Consider the following 23,429-nt stretch of genomic DNA (forward strand, 5'->3'; position numbering starts at 1 on the left):
CAGTCGGAAATTTTCCAACCCAACCGAAGGAGGATCTAGCAGTCCCCGCCGGCAGTCCTCGCGCACGTCGAGCGCTCGTCGAAGCATAAAATACGAGCCAGCGTTCAGCGTGGCAGCGGGTACGCAGCCTCAGCGCACAGCGGAAGCGGAAATTAATGGATCGAGGTCTAATAAATTAGTGCTTCAGTGGCGCACTGGCCGACCCGGAATGGTCTGGCAGAAAATATGTGCAGTCGCCTTGCATGGCGCTGAAAGTTAACAGCATCCGAAATGGCGTAACGAGCAGATAAATAAAGCCGAGGAGTTTTTCGTGAGCATCACGAGATTTGAGGAACTAGCAATGCCGTAACCGGTTTGTGAGCATTTCTCCAAGATGTTTCACCAAATCAGAAAGTGCCCTCTTCTAATCGATTGGGATGCTGCCTGATGTCCCATGGCAACTGTCGCGTGTGGCGGAAGGGAGCATTAGATCCTCGACGACTGCCACCCAACGCGTCCAACCTCTTTACTACGCGTATCGAAAGCTCATTAGTCCTGGATAATGAGCGTCTAATTGGGCGCCTGCCGCCGCCGTCTGGGAAGGGGGCGGCATAATGCGAAATAAAATGCCATTTGCCTCACACTGCCGGCCGTGGTAATTTGTGAGGCGAGATGACAAACTACAGCCACATACTGGCTTTGCCAGCCGATCGATCGATTTTCCCTTTTTCCGATCTTTTTCGTGGAGCGACCCCACGAGAGTGTCATTCGGCCGAAAACAACCAATAACCGACTGGGGTTCCGCCGCTAATGGTTTCGCCGAAGTGTGTCACCATGTCGGGGCTCATCGATCGATGAGCTTCACCATCAGCGGCCATCAATCATAATCATACTGATAGCGGCGCCGGACACGATGTTCGAAAATTGGCCATATCATAAGCGAAAGCCTCCACCACCTTAGTTGTAGAGGCCGTGACGGATTGGGCTAAATAGTGGGTCGTCTCGGGGGATATCGCAGGACGCAGTGGGACGAAATTCCTCGTAGTCATCACCACTCGTTTCGGTGGGCAGCGTACTAATTGAGTCGCAAAATATGCATCCTCCAGTGGGGCCTAAAATGGTACGAAAATGCTAATTATCTTCGCGACCGTGATCCGTTTAGTGTGTTTGGTCCTACCAAAATGCATGTTTCCGCAGGTCCGGTGTAACCTATCAGTTTAAACGAGAGGGGGGCATTTACGGGCCATTGCTTCGGATCCATGGCATTACACGTTACACGCTTTGTGTGAAATTAGCATATTGGAATTTGCCACACACAAAAAACGCAATAAAATATACTGCTGTCATTAACAATTTGCTAAACACCGAATGCGTGGCGATAAATTTAACGCCACAAAAAACAGCTCAACGGTGAGAAAAAAAGCGTAATTTACATGTACGCATATGTTAGTTTATCGCGTCGCCTGGGGTCGGTCTTCAATAGATCGTTCGGGGACAGTAGGGACGAGTACCTTTAAACCATTAATTATCGTCCACCTGCAACGGTTCCCCGGTTCCATGAAAACCTGGACCGGGACTGTCGGGGCATAATGCAGCACCCGAGACCAACCGAAAGCGATGCCCGATCTAATTATTTACACTTGGCAACGGGCCAACATCATATAGCCGTCCCTCCGTAACCGTATATCCATTAAATCATAGGCTTTGTCACTATCTGGGGCTCTCCGGCCGTGGCCCTCGTAGGTGGAGGTGGTTCTCGGTCGCACTGTGTGTTTTACTGTCGCCAGCATCGCCAGCAGCGGCAGTAGAGTTTATAAATTTATCAAACTTCCTCCGCAAGCCCAACGGTTCCCCGCATTGGACGTCATACTCCAACATTATGTCACACTTCGGTGCGAACCATTGCGGCACAAAGTATTACGGAATACCGTCCGGATGGGTAGTAAATAATATAATTTCAATCGTATGGTAGCTCCCACGGGAGAAAATATGAGAAATAGTTTAGCGGAGTTCTAAATGTTCCACCACCGGGAATCCACTCGAAACCGGGCACGACCAAACCCGAGACGAAAAGCCTCCGGGGAACGAGCGAAAATCGCCCACTCGGGTCGTAAACGATTGTAAGCCGATTAGCTGAAAAGTGACACCATTGGAGCTGGTCTACGGGTACGGGTCGGGGGTCAAATTTGACTGCAAGTGGGTTGTGGTCCCACAGGATGCTGTCCGGACTGGTCTGCTTCAAAGCGTCGGCTCGTTCCAGCATGACATGACATCGGCGACAACGACCAAGACGATGACCAACGATGGTTGGTAATTGAATCGATTTTCGATGGCAAGTCACACCGAGGACCGAGAAACCTTTGGCAGTAATTGCTGGAATGCCGGCCGGCCAAGCCGGCTGAATCCCCCTCCACAAAGGACCAAGGTATCATTATTCCTCCATCAGTTGGGTCGCATTTGGCAAGACATTCCCCGTGTTGCAACTTCTACTTTACGGTCCGCCACCGTCCGAAGAAAAGTCCGGCTTACGGTAGGCTTTTAGTATTAAAAGTTTAAGTCTCGGGGGGCCTCGATCTGAGTTCGTTCCGGTGGCAGGAAGAAGTTTGCGCCCGCAAGCTATTTGAGTTGATAATTTCGAAGCGTTCCCGATGAGACTCACCTGCAAAAGACGATACAGAAGAGAACGAAGAATGTCAATTAGTGCGGTCTGGCTAAGTGGTGCGCACCGGAGAGGGTTCTTCTTCGGGCTGGCCACACTTCTACACTGCTTTGAAGCGTTCGACAACAAACTTTCTATCGTTCGCGCCCCGTAGCCAGACAGTTCGGAGAACTTGCCTATCAGCCGTGTTTAGTACGTGGCGTATAATCGTAGGCTGACCTGGGAATTTGGGACACGCTAAGCTGAAAGTCACGAGAGAGGCCCATTCCTTCGTGGAACTTTTACGTGGGGAGCCCACAAAGCGATGAGATGCGGTGCAGGATGTAAGCGCGCAGGAACAGTTCGGTTCTTGTTGTTTTTCGAAGCCGCCCGTGCGCTCCCCGAACTTTACTCGAATTTCCCGCTTTGAACTTGGGGCCATTTCGAGAAAACCGTAATCGAGAGCGCCAGGGCTGCCACTTTCTTTGGTATAAGTTATTTTTCTGTTCAGTGCAAACAATGGCAAACTTCTTGCGAGACACCATCTCTTCCCTGTTCCCTGCAGCCTCCGGATTTCAACGGTTTAACATTACCCACCCCGAGCGGACCAGCTCGTTCTGCTAATTAAATTCGACAGCAAAATCTCAAATTACCCGGCAACCGGCTAACCGTGTGCGCATATTCAACACGCGTCGTCACCTTCAAGGACACGAGCTTTCGCGAATCTGCCACAGCCCTCTGCCGTAAGCATTAGGCTACCTTTATGTGTTGTTCGGTTGTTTGGTTATGGTAATAGTATGGAATTAAAAACACTGCAATCTGACCTAACCTGTTGTATCAAACCGTACCGTAATCAAACCAAAGCCCGAGTTCGCAATTTCGGCAGTGTTTCTTTTTAAATGGCTTCGCGAAAGAGTTGCTATTTACCTTTCGTTTAACCAAATTTTCGTTTCGGTTGGTCACGCCGTGGAGCATAAATCTTATCTTCGGAAAATTCACAAAAGAACCGAAAATTTGCGTACTTTGCTTGCCTCGAATTTGATAACGTTTTGGGTGCTATTCAGCATAACAAGATTAGGTTAAGAAATGCGCATTCAAAAATAATCTTCGAGCGGAACCAAACGGTATTTACAAGCGATATTTAGGATGAAAGGGTTCCACTCATTGTATTCTTTGTAAATCCACGAGCATGTTCCATTACTGGACGTAAAGTGTACATTTAAGAGCAAGTGCAGTAAATATCTTTAACATACTTTAAGAAGCATAGAAGAATGTGTTATATGCTTATGTTGTAGGATTGTTTAAGCCATCTCAAAACCTCAGTGATCGCTACCGGAGGATGCGTTAAATGTAGTGTCGACCCGAAACGGAAATAATTTCATTTGGTAGCCATTTTGGACCACCATCGTTACCTGCGTTGTTACCGCGTAATAAAAATCCACACTAATTGGAAGCATACTTCAAAGCATCGGAAGGTGGGCGCTCGCGCGTCCCGTTGTAAGCATCCTTTTATTCGGCGGAGCGTAAACATGAGGAAAATAGAATTTTCTCCGTTTTCTCTTCGGTTTTGCTCGAATTAATTAACCTCCATGCTGCGTGAGCAAACGGGACGAGCCAATTATTGCTAACCTTATTGTCCGTACCACAAAGCTGTGCGGTCCTTTCGCTTCACCATCACCGCGGGCGCGCGTTGCCGGGAAACTAATAAAATGGTTGGAAAAGCGTAGTTTGCGAATGAAAATTGGCACAGAAAATCCTCCGGAGTTTCCGCCGGGCCAGCTGCAGAAGCAAAGTGGCGCTGAATTGAAATGAAACCACTCGAAAAGTACTCGATGGCGGCTAAACGAAACGAAACGAGAAAAAAAGCGCCGGCAAAAGTACGAATTGGTTTCCAATTTTCCCATTTTCCCACCGAGATTGATGATAATAGATAGTGACCGGGAGTGGTGGGTTTAATTCTTCCCGCTTCCAGATTGGCGCCGAAGGAAACATTTCCACCGCCCCTTGGCCATTGACGAGTAGTGCGAGGAAAGCCCCGAGTCCGAGGAAAAACACGAATGGCGTGCGAAAGAGCGAAACTATACATCCAAACACACTCCATTCACTGAGCACTTATATCCTTCGCATTGAGCAGTGCAGAAAAGAAAACAAACTCGTTTCTTCCACCACGGAGAGCTCGCGGCGGACGGAAATTTCATTTTCCAACTGTTGTCCACTGGAACGTCCCGGTGGTCCGGTGCGCTGCTGCACCTCGTCCTCGTACTAATCACATTGCGTACCGTGGGGTCTTTCGCACACGTGGTTGTGGGCACCTTCACGCCCGGGCCTTGAGAGTATCAACGGGAGTAGATTGTGGGAGTTTAATTGAATTGTTCGCCATTTGACGATGAGGGCGTAAGATCGCAATTAAATTTGCAGACAGCTCCGGTGACTGCGGGTGCATTCTTTCAGGCATTCTCCGGAGCCAACGGATGGGTTTGCCAATCGGAAGTAAGTGTCTATTATTTTCCTACATCACCTTCGCCCGTTGCTGGCCACAGCACAGTCGTTTGGCTTATATTTTTAGACAAGAATTTACATCAAAAATCAGAATAATAGTTGTGGCAGTTAAGGATATCAGCAATTTTAAATGATTGGGTTGGGGAAAAAGGAACACCATTATTTTTGCGTGAAATTCATTTTTTTTTATATTTCGGTTAGCTCAAATATGCTTCACAATGCCTTTTTCATTGGCCTTTATTGGCGAAACAGTCTAGTAACCGATTTTCACAATCTTCTCTTGATCTCTATTCACTCAGGAAGTGTTATCAACTCATAATAAATTATTCCTTTCACGTCCCACCAAATACACAGTAGAACTTTCCTACACGTTAGTCCTTGTTTGGCCACCGTTTGAGCTACTTCACCACGCTTTTACCGCAATTGTTTTTCCAGAAAAATTGTCGTATGGGACTCATTTCTTATCCCCAGTCACCATCCTCCTGCGAAATGGGTCGATTTAATTCATGTTAAAGAAAAACTGTAAATTGTATCAAATTTTCTCTCGTTGATGACTTCGATTGTTAACACCCTGTGTAACAACAGCCATCTACCGGGAGAACAATAAATTTCTTTTCCCTCAACCTAATAATTTACCTTGAAATGACAAATTTTAAACAATCACTACCGATACCGTTACAGGGCACTACTTCACACGAAATGGCAACATTTAAATGTATTCCTCGAGTGTGTTTTCATGCACCATCGGTTGAATATTCACTGGCGACACAATGTTTTAGAATTATCTCCACCGAAGGCCCTCCTAAGCCAAATTTATGGTCCCGCATTTGCATGCCAGTGCCATATTTTTTCACTGGCGCAATCTTTGCCAAAAGCCAACTCACCAACGCACGCACACGCGGCACGATGAGGCAGTTTTATTGAATGCGCCACCTAATTGTTGACAAATGGCGTGGCGCAAACCGAATGGAAACGCGCCGGCAAAGAAAACTCGTTTGACCAAAAACAAAAAAAGAAATTGGAAAATCCGAATCCCCAATCGAACGGCGGAAAACTGGGCCTACTACCCACACGCGATGGAGAAAAACGCTGCCAGCAAACAACAGCCGCGAGATCGGTAGCGGAATCAGGACGATGAGCACGAGAATCACAACAACACCCGAGCCCGAGACAGACCGTTGCGGACGCATCGCCACCCACCGCAACTCCCCGTCTGGAGGGAGCATGTACGGGGAGGAGAGTTCAATTGGAGGTTCAGTGTGGGAGATAAAAAAAAACCATAAATTTACGCCACCTCGACGAGGCCGAAAAGGGCAACCACTCTGCGCTGCCCGGCGTAGGATCCATTCCGTGGCCCTCTCCGAATGTCCGCGCAGTTTTAGCGTGTGTGGACAACAACCGGCGGATCGTTCATCATGAACTGGCGTGCTTGTGAACTGACCGACCGACCGACCGGTCATCTGCCCTCTCGAAACGATGATTTACAGCCGCCGGTTTCGCTCTCCTCACTGCTGCTGCGCTTATGTTTCTTTTAATTCCTAGGCGCCGCCGCCTATGCCCATTGTTTTTTTCGTTCCCTACAAAAAAGCGGACGGACACACGGTCCATGTGTGCTGCAGTAGTGTAAATCAATTTTAATCCAACGCACATAAATCGTGCTGTGCTCGTAAGTCGGCGGCCAAAGATGGAGACCGCGTCTGATACGTTTCAATTTGGCTGAATTTCCGCGGAAACGAGGGCCCAAAGAAATTGAAATTAACGGTGCGTGCGCCTTCCAGGCGCTTCGGTCGGAGAGTGTGACGAATGGCAAGCGCATCGCACTCATCGGATTGGAACATCTTCGGACCGACGACACAATTCATCATTTGCGCGGTTGACGCGAACGAGTGTTTGGTTTATGGTTCCATTAAAATCCCGAACAAACGGGCTCTCGTCGAGAGCTGCTCTAATTGGAAAAGTTTCAACATAGCCCGGCTCGATAATAGGCACTTCACTCGTGGTCCCCATGAGGGACCACAGAGCCGCCATCGTCCCTGGAACTGCCGTACGCCTCATTAAATGTTCGCAAACACGCGGAATGTGCGCCGCGGAACAGCTGAAAAGAAATTTAATAACAGGAAAAGGACAAACATCGACGATTGTTGTTGTTGTGTGTGTGTGTCACTCGACAATCACGGATGTTTACGCGCATTACATCCCTCATCGAATAGGACCAAATAGAGCAGTATTCCGAATTAGACGATTTACATTCGCTGAGTAAATATGTTGTTCGCCGCGCAAAGGACACGAGACACGCTATATGGGTGGGAAAGATGCCACACACATACCACTCCGCGGTACAACAGGACGAATTTCCGCTCGGAAGCCGACCGGCCTCCCTGTCTCTCGCTCTATCTGCTAGGAAAATAATCTGGAACATTTTTGGCGTTCCATTTAGGGTTTTTTTTCGTTTCCTTTCGAATGTCTCAAATACATTATCTTGCCCGCAAGACACGGTTTTGAAGAAATGCGGGCAGCGCAAGAGAGAATGAAATGAAAGACGATGACACACACCAAAGTTTAACCGCTTTATCCCCGCTTTAAACGCTGTGGCGGTGATTCCGTGAAGACGGTCCCCGTTTACTGCAAACCGAACGCTGCGTGCGTTTTTGCAGCGCTTCAAGGAGACGCCCAGTGCGTCTTAAAGTACGCCCTTCAGCCGGACACTGAGTGTAATTTTCATTAGGCAATCGATGGAAGACAATAATTTCCTTACATCTAGTTTTTCGATATTTAAAATGATTATTTCAAAACACGAAATTAAAGACATCATCTGCAGTCCGTGAAAAGCGGCCAAAGCGGGTTCTACTGTTTCCCAAAATGCTGCCACATCACGCAGTGGCCGGCGCAGTCGGTACGGCAATCTGTTCTATCTCTTCCGCACAATGAACACCGGCCGGTCGGTGGAGTTCCTGGAACGGTGCTGTGCCGCTTGAGCAAGTGCAACTTCGGTGAAGAACATCGATAGGTTTCCGGTTCCGTTTCCTACACGGATTGGTACCCCAAAACCGCACGCGCGCAAAGCCGATAGCCGCCTCACACATCGTCGGCAGCAGCTTCAAAGCGACCGTGCCGATCGCTGCTACATTAGCCGTCACATCCGGCGAAAGGAGCGACCGAGGAGCGAAACTTCCGGCCTTTGTTCGGTACCGCCAATTACTCATCAGAAGCCGTGATCCATCCCCGGCGGCCTTGGCTGACCCCCGGTCGACCATCATCTTGGCCGGTTTCATTAGAGGCGCTTCGAAGGGCTCGCGAATCGAGGTCAAAGAGCACTCTTGTATATGCTGCGCCAAGAAGCGGAAAGTGTTTCATTTCACGGCATCGGCATCGCTATGTTCGTTAAAAATTCGCCGACAGCCACACCGACCACTTGGCCGGAAAAGTCAGCGAACCACCAAGTTTGCGGTTTCCGGTGCTTTTAGTTTGGAAGTTTTGAAGTTTGGCAGCCCGACCCTGGTTTGTTGTGCCGTTCCTACACCCCGAACCTCTCGTTAATGTAATTGTTTTTTTACAAACTTTGGCCCTTGTTGAAAACTTGACCCCATCATGAAAAATGTGCAGATCACAGGAAAAAACGAAAGCAATAAAAATGGGGTCCATCCTAAATTGAAGAGTATGAAAATCAACAAACGCACCTAGTGCCGTATTTGGATGGATTTGGATTTGGACGGAAGAGATCAATTTCATGAACCAAGACTCGCTGGCCAGCTGAACTTTGTTTGGCAAACCTCGGTGAAGGCTTCCCGATTTGATCTGCACATTAACGAATCAGAAGCCTCGCCGGGGATCGGCGGATCAACACACCAAGTGGAAGCTCTTCCTGGTGCTAGAGACTCCGACAAGCTTCTCGAAATGAAATAATCCTCCCTAGCTGGTAATTTTCCAATCGCCTCTCAGTCCAATGCAAGCCAGAAAGCTGATGAATCCTTAAAAGCGTGTGAAGCCCCGCCGTTCTGCGCGGCTCGGAGCGATCCCGGAAGAGGAAGACGCTACACACACACACACACTTGCCCGGTGCAATCATCGTTCGTGATGTTGTTGGCCCGTGATGAGGCGGACCTTCGCATTCCTTTGCAGCCCAAGCACGACGCGACCTGCGAGGGCTGCAAGTTGCCGTGCGCGCTGCTGTTGAATATTCAAATTAAATTTTCTTATTGAAGAAGCGGCAAACAATTCAATTTGCATGCGCCATGGTGCGGCCTCGAACGCGGCGCAGCAGCAAATGTGAGAAGAGCTCTTCGGGATCAACAAATGCACTCTCGACACGACGGAACGCCGGGCGATCGACGGGACACTCTCAAGAGCGGGTTAAACAGTCACCCCGTGCCAATGTGCAGTGCATTAATGTGATCGAGTGCGGGTGTGAGTGTCGAAGCCGCCGGAAATTGGTTGTCTTTCCGGTGTTTCGCCATCCTTCGTACTCGGCACGGTCGTGCTCCGTGATTTGCTCTCCTTAAGGAGACTATCGTGGGTGACCTGATAAGTTTACGACTTTAGCAGGACGATGGCAGCACTAGTAAATGAAAGCTCAAACTATTTTTACACAAAAATTGTGCGTCTAAATTGGGTGAAATTTTGGTGAGTAACTGTCGGACGATTGATAGCCAAATTCACTAGTTAAGGTCGGAAACTTATCAGGTGACCCACGTATGTTCGTTTTTTATGCAATGAAAGTTTGCGTAGTGAAGTTCGTAACAGTAGCTCGTATTTTAGCAATTTATGCTAATATCTAAATCAATTACAACTGATAAGAATCCACAAGGAAAAGCATTTTTATATATTTTATGAGACTCTTTCATTGGGGTTACTGGACACAAACAGGGTATTTACGAGTACGTGAAGAGTAATGTATACGTGCTTCTAATAAATATGCGCATAGCATTTCTTCGAACCGTAGCCGGGGTCGCGGTAAACATTCCTTAAGCCCTGTGTCGTTGATTTACGCGTGCTAAATACGCAAACCACTATCGAATACCAACGAACTAGTTGAACTAGCGAGTCTAGTGGGCCTTTCGGAACCCCTCGCGCAAAACGGAATTCTAGTGCGAGGTCGGCTCATAAATCATCAATTCATGGCACCGGCGCGGATCCTTAAACATCCGGACCAGCCCCCCCGGTCCGTTTTTGGCCACGCGACTGAATGCATAAAACAACAGCGTGTCGCACGCAATCCCATGTTCGGGCGAACGGACCAATCGCCGTGGAGAGGTCGAAAGATTTGGAGAAATTTGACAACGGGTGTCAATGAATATTAATTTGTGTGATTCGTTCCAATTTCGGCCGGGGCGTTCGAATTCGCGTCTGTGTCTTCGGTGACACTGCCACGGGCAGCACCACCGGGCAGCTGGCCACAGCTGTGAGCCGCCGGCCAGATGCCACGGAATAACTCTTCTCGTCTTGGCTCTTCTCGGCGGCATCTTCTTGACAGCGCGATGCGCGATTCAATTCGATTCAAAGTACACACGGGATTCGGCCGCACGGAACCCGAAAGTTTCTGTGTCCCTCGGAAACCGGACCGCTTTTTGACCGAGATTGATGAGATTGATTGCGCCGTGATGGCGTCGCTTATGGCAGGCAGTAGTTTGCCCCGCTCCGCGAGAGAGGCAAAGCAAACAGTAATTTATTCCCATTCTGAATAATTGACAGTCACTTCACACCTACCCACCACCAATGGCCGGCGCTGATGGTAAACGACTCCACTGTGTGTAGAGATTGCAATCGATCGAATCGTCGTCACCGCACGTGCATCTGAGGGAAACTGCAGCTGCAGCGACGGGCAAACACGGTTCACTTGCTTGCGTTTGCAGTTTGCGTGTGAGAGGAAGTTGAAGAACTTTCAATCCCGCATCCCGCAGGCGGAGCGCTTGCTGAATGCATGCTTAACGAACTGTAAGGTCGGTACCGTTTTGCTACGGCGCTTCCGCAGCCGCCCACGGGCTCCGCAACTTTGCGCACAATCAAGATCGAACGGAAATGAACAAATAGTTTGTCCACAGTTGATCAGCACTTTCGATTAACGCCTTTTTTCGCAATGACAAAATAGAAAATAAACGAACGAAATGGTGATTTAACGCAGAACTTGAAAAATATAGAATCAATTAATATTCGATTTGTACTAGAGGTACAAATGAAAAATATAAACAAAGAAGCTGGGGAAAACTTTTAACTAACTTGAGTAAATAAAAAAGAAAATGCGAACCCAAAATTAGAGGAAGTAACACACTTTTTACATCTCGGATGAGATATGCTAAAATATTAAACCCTTCATAAATGAACCATCTGAAAACCTGACAAAGGACATTAACAACACAAGTACTAAGAGAAATAACAACAGCTCTATCATAAAAGCATAACTGATTTACACGAAAATAAAAATCGAATCAAAATGTCCTGCGAAGCCGCTGAACGTGAAAGAAGGCTTACGCGATAAGCCCCACGCCAGTCTATGGCGACATCAAGGATTACGGTTGATTGCTTTAGGGTTACCCGAGGGTTGCTTCAGTCAGTGTCGGGAATGGCCGCTACCGCCGCAAGGAAGGAAGGAAGTTCGCGGCAATACTCGCACTAAGTTTGGCTTCAAAGTTTTCGCCACCGAAATAAATTGACCCCAACTTTACGGATAACTAGGTCGCGTGTTTTGGAGCCGTTGTTGGGTGCTAGAGTCCGCACGGATTAACACGACCAGACGTAACGGTTTGACAGTAGTGAAAAAACATAATGAACGATCCAAAGCATTGAAGAAAAAAATCAATAAAAGGAAACAAAATTAATTTAGAAAGAACTTAATATACTTCCATCATTGTTATCCTTCAACACCGGTTTAAAGTAAGGATAATCGCCGAAGGTTAACAATGGTTGTCCTTGCGTAACAAGGGGACCCCTTCAAAAGGCCGTGTGCAATTGACGGCACCCCTCGAGCTCCCTCGGTGGATGCCTAGCGGAGAAAGCGGTAAAGGCTACCGGGCGCCTGGAGGAACCGGCAACATGTGTATGACAGTATGGTTCGTGAAATGTGATCCCTGTGCGGTTGTGGGGGGGGGGGCCACGAAATGTGACCCCGCTGCGTGAACCGGCGAAGGGCTCGGGGAGCGACGGGGTTCACGTCGGTGTCTGGCACGCCAACAACGGCTGCTTTATTTAAAAGTTAAAATGAGATATTGATTGCACTTGTTGCGTTCGCCAGGGTTCCTAAGCCATTCTCGCACCGCCGAGCGCCGTACACGTACAGTATGGTGCGGAAGTTGTTGAACGTTGAATGGATACGAAGTTTTTCTAAACTTAAAAAGCCAATTTTCTGATCAGCTTAATGGCATTCTCCTCGACTACTTCAGCACACACTCGTGCAAACTAGATTTTCTTGTCCATTGGAGCCCCGCCAGCCGTGGCCAGCCAATCTTTAGCACCACCGGAACGGAGGCAGGATATTATGATTATGGTCGAGCTATTCGGAGGAGCCATCGTTGACAGGCGGCGCGAACCCCCGATACGTAACGCGATATCCAGGCGAACCGTGGGAGACCACCGTCGGTTGTCACTGGCAGACTGAATTTTGAAGAATGAAAAATAAAAACACTCCCCCACAACAATGGCCCGCAATGGTGGACGTGCATAAGCACCGAACGGCGCGAGGAGCAACATGTTGCCTAACACACAGCGTGGTTGGCGCTTCGTGAAACCTTATGCGTCGGCGGTTAGAGTGATTATGGAAGGCCAAGCTACAAACAAAAAATATGAGACGTGGTGGGAAAAACGCTGTCGTGTCGAGGGTTAACCCGAGCGCCGTAATACGTATGGCAAGCCGAGTGTCGTGAGCAGGTTGAACGTTCTGTGTGCATGATGAATTTCGGGCTGACATGGAATAGTTCCAAGCGAGTTCGCGTACCCTTCGCTTCGCTGGACGTTTGCGTGTTGCGAAGTCGAGCCGGTAATTAGGATTGATTTGGCGCGAGACTGACGAACTAATTTGCAGCGCAACAACAGGTGCCCTACGCCTCAGCTCGAAACTGCGGACGAGAGCTGGTTGATGGGTATTACGGAAGGGTGCAACCCATAATTTTATCTGGCTGTCGGAAGCAGCTTTCAACTCCAGTTTGAATACATATTTTTCTACTAAACCAACCGAAATAGGTTGAACAAGCATTTTAAACAATATTTTCTAACTTGTTGAGAAATTGGACTTGAGGTGAGATGCTAGAATTTGTTGAGGTTCCGAGAACTACAAAAAACATCAACATCGTTCAAGTAATTCAGCAGACTTTATGAAACAAAACAGAATAAAATACTTTTACCTTATTCCGAATGTATCGTGTATTTTACACGAGAAATGAATAGTGTTTTCAGTAACTTACGAGCGTTACGACTATTAATATATTTCAATTCAATCTCCTCTTTACATAAAAATCCCGGAATCGTGTCCGTGCGCCCGGTGCACCGATTCGGTGTGTCAGATTATTGGAAAATACGTAAATTTTCGATAACATCACTCACAGGATCGATTATATTCGACGATTCTTTCCCGGTACCGAGTTGCGGGGTTTCATTTTAAAACCTACCAAAATCCCGACGGCTGTGGGCATTCGCTGCCCCCACGACGTGCAGGAACATTGCATTAAAAAAAGCATCATATAATCCTTTTCATTTTCGCGCCGAGTTTCGTACCGCGCAGGAGCCCCCGATTCCGTGGCGCGACGGTGGCCATCAATTAGCGTCAATATTGGTTTGCCTCTCTTTAGCACAACGCAAATCGATTGTAATTGGAAATCGAACGCAAAGAAAATACGCCAACACTCCCAATCCGGCCATCCGTGAAGGGTTCCATTATGAGGTTATCAATCGGATTCGGCGATACCAAAGTAGGAAACCCATTAAGCAATGAAATTTAATGATTAAAACCGAAAATTAAAATCTCGCCTGTTAAAAAAGATCCGTGTTTTTGCGTTAAACACACACCGGAACAAGTCCTTTTTATGGTGGCCAGTGTGGCTTTGGTCACGGGTGATGAGCAGAAACTTTGTGCAGAAACTCTTTCCAAACACGGTTTGGCTCAAAAAAGTTGACTTTCTGCTCCGAGCTGTCCAGCAGGGGCACGCTTCCCACTTGTTACAGGGCGAAAAAAGTTCTTACAATCTGGACGTAATGTAAAGATTTCCGCCCGGTTTTGGAAGTTGCTTCTCACACGCGGCACACGGTGGCAGTGATTATACAAGTTAAGCATTAAAATTAAATTTCTTCTACAGCAACCGAGCGCAACCGACCGACCGTCGGGCTTGGCGGCGTGTCTTCCGGCAAAGTCTCGCTAGCAGCATTTTTAAGTTCCCAGAACCCGAATGTGAAGCACACGCTGGTGGCAGTGGGCCAAAGAAGCTGTTTCGCTTATTTTGCTAGCGACGAACGAACGAATGAGCTCTGTGAGCTTTACTTTACGGGAACATAGAAATACTTCACCATCATCAAATCTCATTCTTCGGGACAGCAAACGTCGGAGTTGCTGATAAGGCTCGTTACTTCTGAGTTGCCTGTTCCTATGGACAAAATAATGCTGTGCACAGAACACTTTGATGTGTGTGTTTTTAATACAAAATTAATGCGAAAGTTTATTTACAAAGTATTATAATGCAGAATACGCGATCGTATCGCTCATGCGAACGTTATCGAATCTACTTGTGCATTGTAATAAAAAAGTTACTCCAATAATGTTTTATCGCAATGTGATCTTTTTGGCATTACCATCGAATTCCCGCTCAATGGAGGCGCCTGATGTTTCATTTGCAACAATGTTTCCAAGAAAAGAGAGCTTATTGCGTACGGAAACATCAATCGTTCAGAATCCAGCGTGTCAACAGTTTCAACTGGAACAGGATTGCGAAAATTTCCATGCAAAAACCATGTATGTGGTGTATGTTTGTGAATTAAAAAAAACTCATTCCAAAGTAGCTTCCAACAACGGGCGCTTTGGATCGGGATTTCCGGGTTTCGAAACATGCCAATTGCAGCACCCGGCGAACGGTGGATGATTTTCATTTGCGTCCCTTATCAGAGACAGGAATCGCTCAAAGGACGGTGCCTCTGAAGTGGCCCCAGAGCGGCTCGGCTTTCATCTCACGTTTGCGCGGAGAAGTTCACAGGCGGCGTTTGGCGCAGCAACCGAGAAACGGATCGACAGCGGCGTACACACGCCACGTGAGGTGAAGCGTAAATTTATGCCACGAGACCCGGAAGAATCGCCGAGATGATGCGCCATCCCTGGTGCTGGGGTGCACAAAAACAACAACAGCAGACGCGTACAATTTCATTACGAGCCGCGTTCGCAAAGCCCGCGGCATCGCGGCGGGAACGCGAGTTGCGATACAATTTTAAATCGATTTTGCTAGCCAGAAAGAAGGATCATTCTTGGACCGTGCGGGATGGGGGTTTATGGCTCATGTCATACACTTGTCAGAGGCAGATCACGAACCGTCGGCAGCGCCTCGTTGTTCGATTAGCGGGCACGGCCGTAGCGGCAGGCGTCCACCACATGTCCGAATCAATCCCATTTTTTATTTATTCTTGCGGTTTGCGGGAGGAGCACATGTTTGCACGGCAGAAGCACCCTGCTCTTGACCATCAATCATCCGCTTGCAGTGGTGCTGGGGGTGTGTTTTCGCGGTAGCTAGCACGTAGTCAGGATCCGGTGCACCGGTCGCACGATGAATGCCCCGAGGCCCGCGCGTACCTCAAACGTCCAGATATGAAGCGTTAGAATTGAATGCAGCGATGAAGAGCGCAGAATTGTGGGCCACTCGAAAACCCCGACCAAAACATTGCAGATTGCAATTGAAGTTGAAGGCCCGGTCACGTTGCACCGGAGCGATCAGGAGCAACCGGTGCACTTAATGTCTTACCGTCTGCCGTCCTCAAAACTGGACCCAAACAACAACGCGGTTTGTAGTGCCAGTTTGATTGATAGTTTTCTTTGGCGCGTTTCCACATATCAGGGTTTTCAAGTGGTTGCAAGTAGTAACAGCAACCAGCAATCAGTTGAAAGTGGTATTGACACATTATTGACAACACTTCATAACGATTCTGTATGGTTGGGATTAGTCGATCTACTAAAAATTTGAAACTAATAAACTTAGAAGTAATGAATGTTTGGCACTGAACTGAAACACGAATTAAGAAACTTATCGTAAGTACTGCTGTGAGAACAAAAATATCGGAAATTCACCCAAAACTCGAAATATGTTTCTTCATGTCTAATCACAACCGTTAGAGCTTTGGTGTAGGCCAACCGGTCCGCTTACAGGAAGTAGCTGAATGAAGTGGCAAAAAATTGAAAATTCTGCATCACTTTTCAAATATATTTTTCATTCCGAATTACATGGAAGTGGGATTTTTTCATAATACCGAGAGAGAAAAAGAGAGAGAACGGAAAAGATAAAAAGGACGAGTCACAACTCGTAACGCCAGCACTGATGCCACAATTACAACTAACGAACTCCACAGAAATGTTCGTGTTCAACTCACTCATCGCTGGGTTTTTCGTCTAACGACCTGAGGCGCCCACAGAACACCGTACACAAGGGCGGTGGGCCAGGAACCAGCAATTCCCGGAAGGCACACGCGTGCAGTAACAGATGCACTACGCCAGGAAACTCCGCTGGCCCGGGTGGTCCCGCCACTCAACATATGAAAGGTGTCGTAACATGCATGACGAACCATTCCCTGGAGATATGAGAAGCTGTCCACGCAAAAACAGCTTCCCAATTCACGAAGAGGTCCTTGAAGCGACCCACACAGAAAAGTGCATCGCGTAGTGCGCTCCCGTTCTGTTATGTAACGGGGTGGTTTCCGGAAACAGTTTAATTAAAATGTTAATTATGGCGCGCCCGCTTGATGTTCGCCGGGAAGCGGAAGTGCCGTGTGTATTCATGTGAATGCCGAAGGGTGGATGGGAGCGGATGCAGAATCGGGGTGCAGGATCGAAAAGTTAACCTCATTCCGGACAGGACAGTGGAGATGTGCACATTTTTGTGGTGGCCCCCAAAACTTCCCCGGGGAAATGGAATGTCGGTGGTCAGTTTCGGCAAACCGGGCGATAAAATATGCTGCCTGCATCCGGATTGACAACCCGGACACTTCCGGGCGCGCCCAGTAACGATTGTTGGCTTCCCTTTTTTGGTTTTGGATGAAGCACATTGTGCACTATGAAAAGAAAACTCTGGCAAAGGTCAAAAGGACTGGCCGAATCGGACGCTGTGTTCGCTCGCAGAACAATAGCAGGTGATTATTAGATTTAAACGATGCTAAACTCCGGGGAGACTACCTTAAGCCGGCAAAGCTCAACCCACCGGCCCCGTTAAAGTTTGACTCAGTTGGTTAGCAGCTAACCCAGCGTGCGATGCCACCGAAAGTTCTACCGAAAACTCTCGACATCGTCGTAATTTCTCTGGCAACGTACAGCGGCCTTGGTCGGGAACTTACGACCGGCTGCCGGTGCTAAAGGAAAGGCTACTGCCGATACGTCCACAGACCCCTTTGAAACTGGCGGCGGACTTCCCCCCCCCCCCCTCGTGTCGGATTTTAAGTAGAACAATAAATAAGCTTTGCCGGGCGAGGGTTAAGTGCGTAACATTTGCACCGGGCAGCTGAAACGTCTTTAAGACACTCGGGGCCGATGGTCTCGGGGTTTAAAATCACGACTTTAATCGGCTTTACTTTTGTGCTCAATGTGTCCTCACCGCAGACCAACTCAATTTGGTAGCCAATTTAGAACGAAGAATGAAGACTTTCGGGACTTGCGTCAAGTAATGAGCCCGGTTTATCTGCCAAACTCGGAGACCGCACAGTGGTCCGCTCCGAACGGACAAAAAAGAAAACCGTTCCTCGATTATTGCCGTTGTAATGGGTGACGCCGCATTGGAGAGCCTCCGCATTGTTCCACTGTGGGCCTCCCTGTTTCAATTCCCGACAAACACAAGGTGCGGTTTCGCCACTTAGGGTTTTCGGGCGGGAAAACTGCAAAAACAACTAAAAGGGTCGACTAAAAAAACAGCCCTTCACAGCCTCTTTTTCAATTCCTCCCTCTCTCTCTTTCTGTCTCTGTCTCTCTGTAACCGCACACTTATCGCAAACAAACATCGGAGGCCTACAACAAATGGCAACAAGAAAACGATTGGGCGGCTTTGTCCGAAACTTTGGCCCTTCAACAACAACTCGCACCCGGTTGTTACTAAAGCCCAACTTCGGGGAAGGTCCTTTTTTAGGGAGCTAGTCCCAAAAAGAGTCCGTGTTGCGATAATGGTCCCGGACGCGGTGGAACTGTTTGTGGAGCTGACACTAAAGTTGCGAACTGGTAGAAGTACAGACTTGCCACTTGCCGCATCGGAAAAGAAGCGTCCAAAAATGGTTCACCTTTGCCGGGTTCCAAGACTTAAAAAACGGGAAAGTCATTGAGAACACCGCGGGCCACGAAATGGTTTAATAATGCCGGCAAAACTCAAGGCTGCGGACCGATAACACGACCAGAAGAAGACTACGACTGCTCATCATCGACAACGTCGCCATAATCATTGACTTTAGCCGTGCCGTGGCGTGAGCCTAATGAACTGTACACCGGGGGATAAGCGAAGATTTAGCGTCTCCGATAGCTAATGAAGCATAAACCCGGTCGTCGTCAGTCCAACTCTCTCGAGGGGTTCGGTGTGGCTCTTGGTTTGGCCACAATTGGTATGATATTCTTTTTTTTTTGGCTTCCTTACAACAACACACTGCAGCAAGCGGTAAGGCCAGGCGCTGGCGAGACTGGCGCTTCCGCGCTTACGACCACCACCGGCCGATCGATCGCGTTCGTTAACAGCTCACTTTGCGGCCGTTAAAAAGATAAAGTTCTTGCTTCGTGTGGCGCGCGTCAAGTCGCGGCGGCCGAGGCCTGGCCACGGAGCAGAGGTTTTACGGCCAGAAGTTGCAAATGACAGAGGCCCGGCACCGTAAAACTTGCGAGCGACGGTGGAGCGAAAGCATAGCGAAAGAGAACCGTGCCCGGTTCGACGGCAATCTTGTTGACTGCAGTTGGGAAAGCTTCTTAAATCTGGTGCCGCTTGGAAGGCGAACCGTCCTTGGCACCATTTAAACACGTGATAATATTTTGTCTATCGTAATGCGCTTATGCTGCTATGCGGGCCTATCTAGGCGCGTCAATGAGCAGTGAAAATTTTTAAAGTTATTAAACAGAAGCCTATCCGATTCAATTTTTTTGTCGGATTGACGCAATCCTTATGTTTTTATTGCGCAAGGAATTGCCTTTTCAATTGCCAGGGATTGTTGAAATGCAGAGATTTTGAGCATTGAATCCATAATCAAAGTTACTAAACTTTAAGACCCATAGTCGCTGCACTTATTCTAATGCTTTATGCTACACTAGATCCTTATTTGTTAAGCTAGCCGCCCGATTCTTGCCAAGTTGGGCTTCCTAAAGAACCATATCAGGTCTAATGGCCCAAATCTCGGTTAACGATTGGGGCGTTATCAACAATTTCGACTCCTCAGATCTATTAGATAGAAGTAGCGCTAAGATCTGTTCCTACATTTCTATCGCTCCCGCCGTGTGGTGTGCTACGTTAGGAAATTAAATCAGTGCCAGGTCAAGTGAGTACCCTCATACACCGTCATGTATGGTAATGCACCGGATCCGTTAGCACACTATCGGCCGCCCACAAATAGATTATCGTGTAGTAAACACTCAATTAGATCTTCTCAGCACCGTTCAGTGCCACTTCACGCGTAAGTGTCTGATAAACCGCATTGCAAACAAATACAGCCTTTACGAGCCCAAATCGCGATGCAACACTGCAACCCACAATCACTGCACATGCACCGCCAATAGCCCGGGCCTCGAGAACACGCTGCCATTAGCACCAGCCACCACCATTAGTGACCGGGAGGCTTCAAAGTCACCGCCCATGTCGTTTAATTACCGTTATTATCACAATTACAGCGCACCCACCGCGAGCGGGTCACGCGAGATTCCTTCAGGTCCACAATTTTGTAGTTCCCGCCGGGGAACGTGCCACAAAAAAGGGCCAATTTTTACGCGGATTCACCCATTCCGATGACGTTTGAGAGCTGCCGACCGGAATGACTACTACTCGACGACGGTACATTCGAGCCCGGCACGACGGATCCGGTCGATTCGGAGACCGGGAGGCTGGTTTATCATACGCGAGAAGCAATTATTTTAATGGGCCTATATGGAAGCGTCTATTTATAGTGGACGACGACCGTGGGGCGCTGGTTAGAGGCTCGAAAGTCAGGCGCAGTTGGAATCCTGCACGGAAACCACATAAAAGCGAGCTAGAGCCGGCGGTCCAAAATGGATTGCCTACAGTTGGGAACCGGAAGAGACCACGAATTCGAACCCAAACGGCCGGGCCGGAGCATTTCACGAGCTCCCCTGGGAGAGACAGTCACAGCGAAACAACGTGGTCGGATGATGAGTTCCATCGGTTGATATGACAGAGCGAAAGCATAAAAACAAATGCCCACCAGCATTAGCTGAGCCAAGCTTAACTCTGTCACACGTAACTGTCCGCTGTAACTCGCTCCACGATTAACCATCGTTTTCGTCAACCGCATTCACCGGGCATGGCGCGTCCCAGGAAGTAGTCCGAGTGCTTCCTACGTGTCCTGTATGATCCAAATGCAAGTGGAACTACATCCACGACGTCCCGCCAATAGCTAGTTCCGGTAGCGTGTAGTGGCTTCATTCGGGTGGAGTTATTACAATTATTATAGTAAACTCCAGCCTTCAATTGCACTCGAGTCCCGGAATGGGCCTCCAAGGACTCCACAGGAGGTAAGGGCGCCGTTGTTTCCAAACGACGAAAGGATTTATATTCCACCGGAGGATAATTACTATACGATGGCTTAGCGTGCCCGGGGTTCCCGGAACCGTCCCCTAGTTTGTTGTGTTGGCCAGCGGCAATATACTTCCTAATCCCCGATCACAACCCTCCCCGGGGGATATTTCGGTTTACGGGACTCGCACGGGTTCCTCGCAACAGTATTGCTGGCCCTGTGGCTCCTCTCCTCCTGCGACGGTTCTGGTTTAAAAACCTTACCCCAAATGCTCAACCGAGCAGCCAGAGGACGCCAATTGCAGTTCAGCCAGCCACCGACAGGGGGCCGAAGCGAAGCGCGAACTTGGGACGTCCGAGCCCCCTCTCCGTCCCGCTCCCTAATGAAGTTCGCGTGTTGTCGGCTGTAGCTTGACCAGCGTGTGTGTGTGTGTCTGGACGCCGTCCGATGGCCAGCTAAAAGGGTGCACTTTAACGGCATAAAGTTAAACACGCTACTGGACACGACCCCGAGGGGTGGATTCCTCGCGAGGATACCGTACCTAGTGTACCCGTGCATCCTTTGCAGCCGGTGGGATGGAAACATTAGGACCGGGTGCCAATTATGCCGAACGAAAACAAAACATTCGAAGGGCGGTTATGTTAAAGTTAGTGGAACGGGACCGCTTTACGGGTTCGGTGGATTTGTTGAACATAATTTGAAATGCCGTTTCCCGTTTTATCTTAACCGAAGAAGAGATGATTGCTTTTCTTCATCAACCTCCATGGTCAGGGTCAAATGATGTATAGGTGGAGGGTGTGATAAAAATAATGAATTGTAGTCCTCCAAGGACTGCAAAAGGAACCTTTCGGGAAAAACTGGAAATTGAAGTCCACCCTTCTGCTGGATCGCAGCCATTGGAGACCCTAGAGACTGATTGCTTCGACAGAAATGTGATGTTTTCGAAGCATTATTCGAGTGCAGAGTCCGCCGACCGACTTTAACAGCTTTTCATAGAGAATGACTTATTGAATGACTTCCTGTAGTTCCTACAACTGACTTCATCCTAAGCATTCAAAACGAAGACCTAGGACGCCAAGCATCACCTTGTTTTGGAATAAAGTAATGATTTCCAGACGTAATGACTGACCTGACGTCAGTCTTCACATTTGCTAATGGTCCAATTGAAATCACAGATGATCATCAGCTATAATCCTGTTTGCTGTTAACTGCAGACATTGATGGCCCTGCTCTATTAGCCTACGTTCACCTATCCACACCGACCGACCGACTGGCCCATCAACGGGGGCCTGAATATAAACCAGTTAAATAAACCCGTTGGAGTGTCTCAAACTAAAGGACCTATACAAGGAATCGCCCCGGCAATAGTGCGCGCTCCAAAGTGAAAACCAGTAATGATATCAACGGACACCTACCTTGCCACGATTGATGAACCCGTGCTCTGCGGCCACCCGATTGGCCAGATCCTGACCGTCCCCGTCCGGTATGTGCACAGCCCAGTGATGGGTGAAATGGCTGGCACCGTCAAGCCCATCGTCGATGACGTTGACAGCAAATGACACCTCGCCGTCGCCGTCGTCGCTGACACCTGCTTTCGAGCCGCGCACTACCGTGTCGGCCGTGAGCAGATGGATTGGGTCCGGGCTCCGGAAGTTCTCGTCCGGGTTGGCATTGACAACTGGACCACTTTCACTCACGACACCACCCGTCACGTTCTCATCACAGTGAACCACGGAATCGATACCGCTGAATACTAATACTACTATCGTTAACACTAGCACTAACTGTTGCTGGAAGAGGCTACGCCACAGCCCGCAGCCGGTGGTGACTCCAGTCCGCCGAGGCTGCCGGTACCATCGTTGGAACCTGCTGGCACCACTTCCATCACCGGTTTCGGCAGGAGGTACCGCCGCCGCACTAGCTGCTACCATTTCTGGCCACCAGAGGTCCGACGCCGCAGCCACCGATTGGCAGTTCGTAGACGGCCCTGTGCTGCACTGGGGAACATCATTCCGTTGCTTCATCGACGACGACGACGATGACAGCCGCCGCGCCGCTCCGTGGCTAGTAGTGTTGTCGGGCACCTCATCGAAGGTCGGCGATGTGCAGTTTCGCACCGTGGAGCAGGCGCCAGGCAGGGTAAGCTTCGTGACACTACACTGGTCCGGTTCACGACATTGTAGTACCGACTTTCGCGACGTCCCCCGCACTTTAGTCATTCTGTTGCGTCGCGTCTGGGGGAATTAGAACCGCGTACGCGCCCGTACACCAATCAAACCGGACGGCTCACGGACGAAGCACGGCACACGTCACAGGCACCTTGGAAATTCCCACTTCTTGCCGGCATAGAAAACCCGGACTGGCACTGGGAAAGGTGACAAAGAGGTCCACGTCAAGAAGTCGAAACCGTTGCAGTAGTCCGCGGACTTGTGACCGTCTT

At 48.8% G+C, this 23,429-nt stretch overlaps 1 protein-coding gene across 1 annotated transcript in view; it reads right to left on the reverse strand.

The window, feature by feature from the left end:
* Window positions 1–23,208, reverse strand: part of LOC128269765 (furin-like protease 1, isoforms 1/1-X/2) — an 81,779-nt gene extending 58,571 nt beyond the window's left edge. Inside the window, exon 1 of the mRNA XM_053007169.1 lies at window positions 22,405–23,208. Within this exon, the coding sequence (XP_052863129.1) occupies window positions 22,405–23,208 (804 nt within the window). The remainder of the gene's footprint in view (window positions 1–22,404) is intronic.
* Between the last annotated feature and the right edge of the window lie 221 nt (window positions 23,209–23,429).

The sequence above is a fragment of the Anopheles cruzii genome, chromosome 3 (assembly GCF_943734635.1).
Source record: "Anopheles cruzii chromosome 3, idAnoCruzAS_RS32_06, whole genome shotgun sequence".
Lineage (NCBI taxonomy): Eukaryota > Metazoa > Arthropoda > Insecta > Diptera > Culicidae > Anopheles > Anopheles cruzii.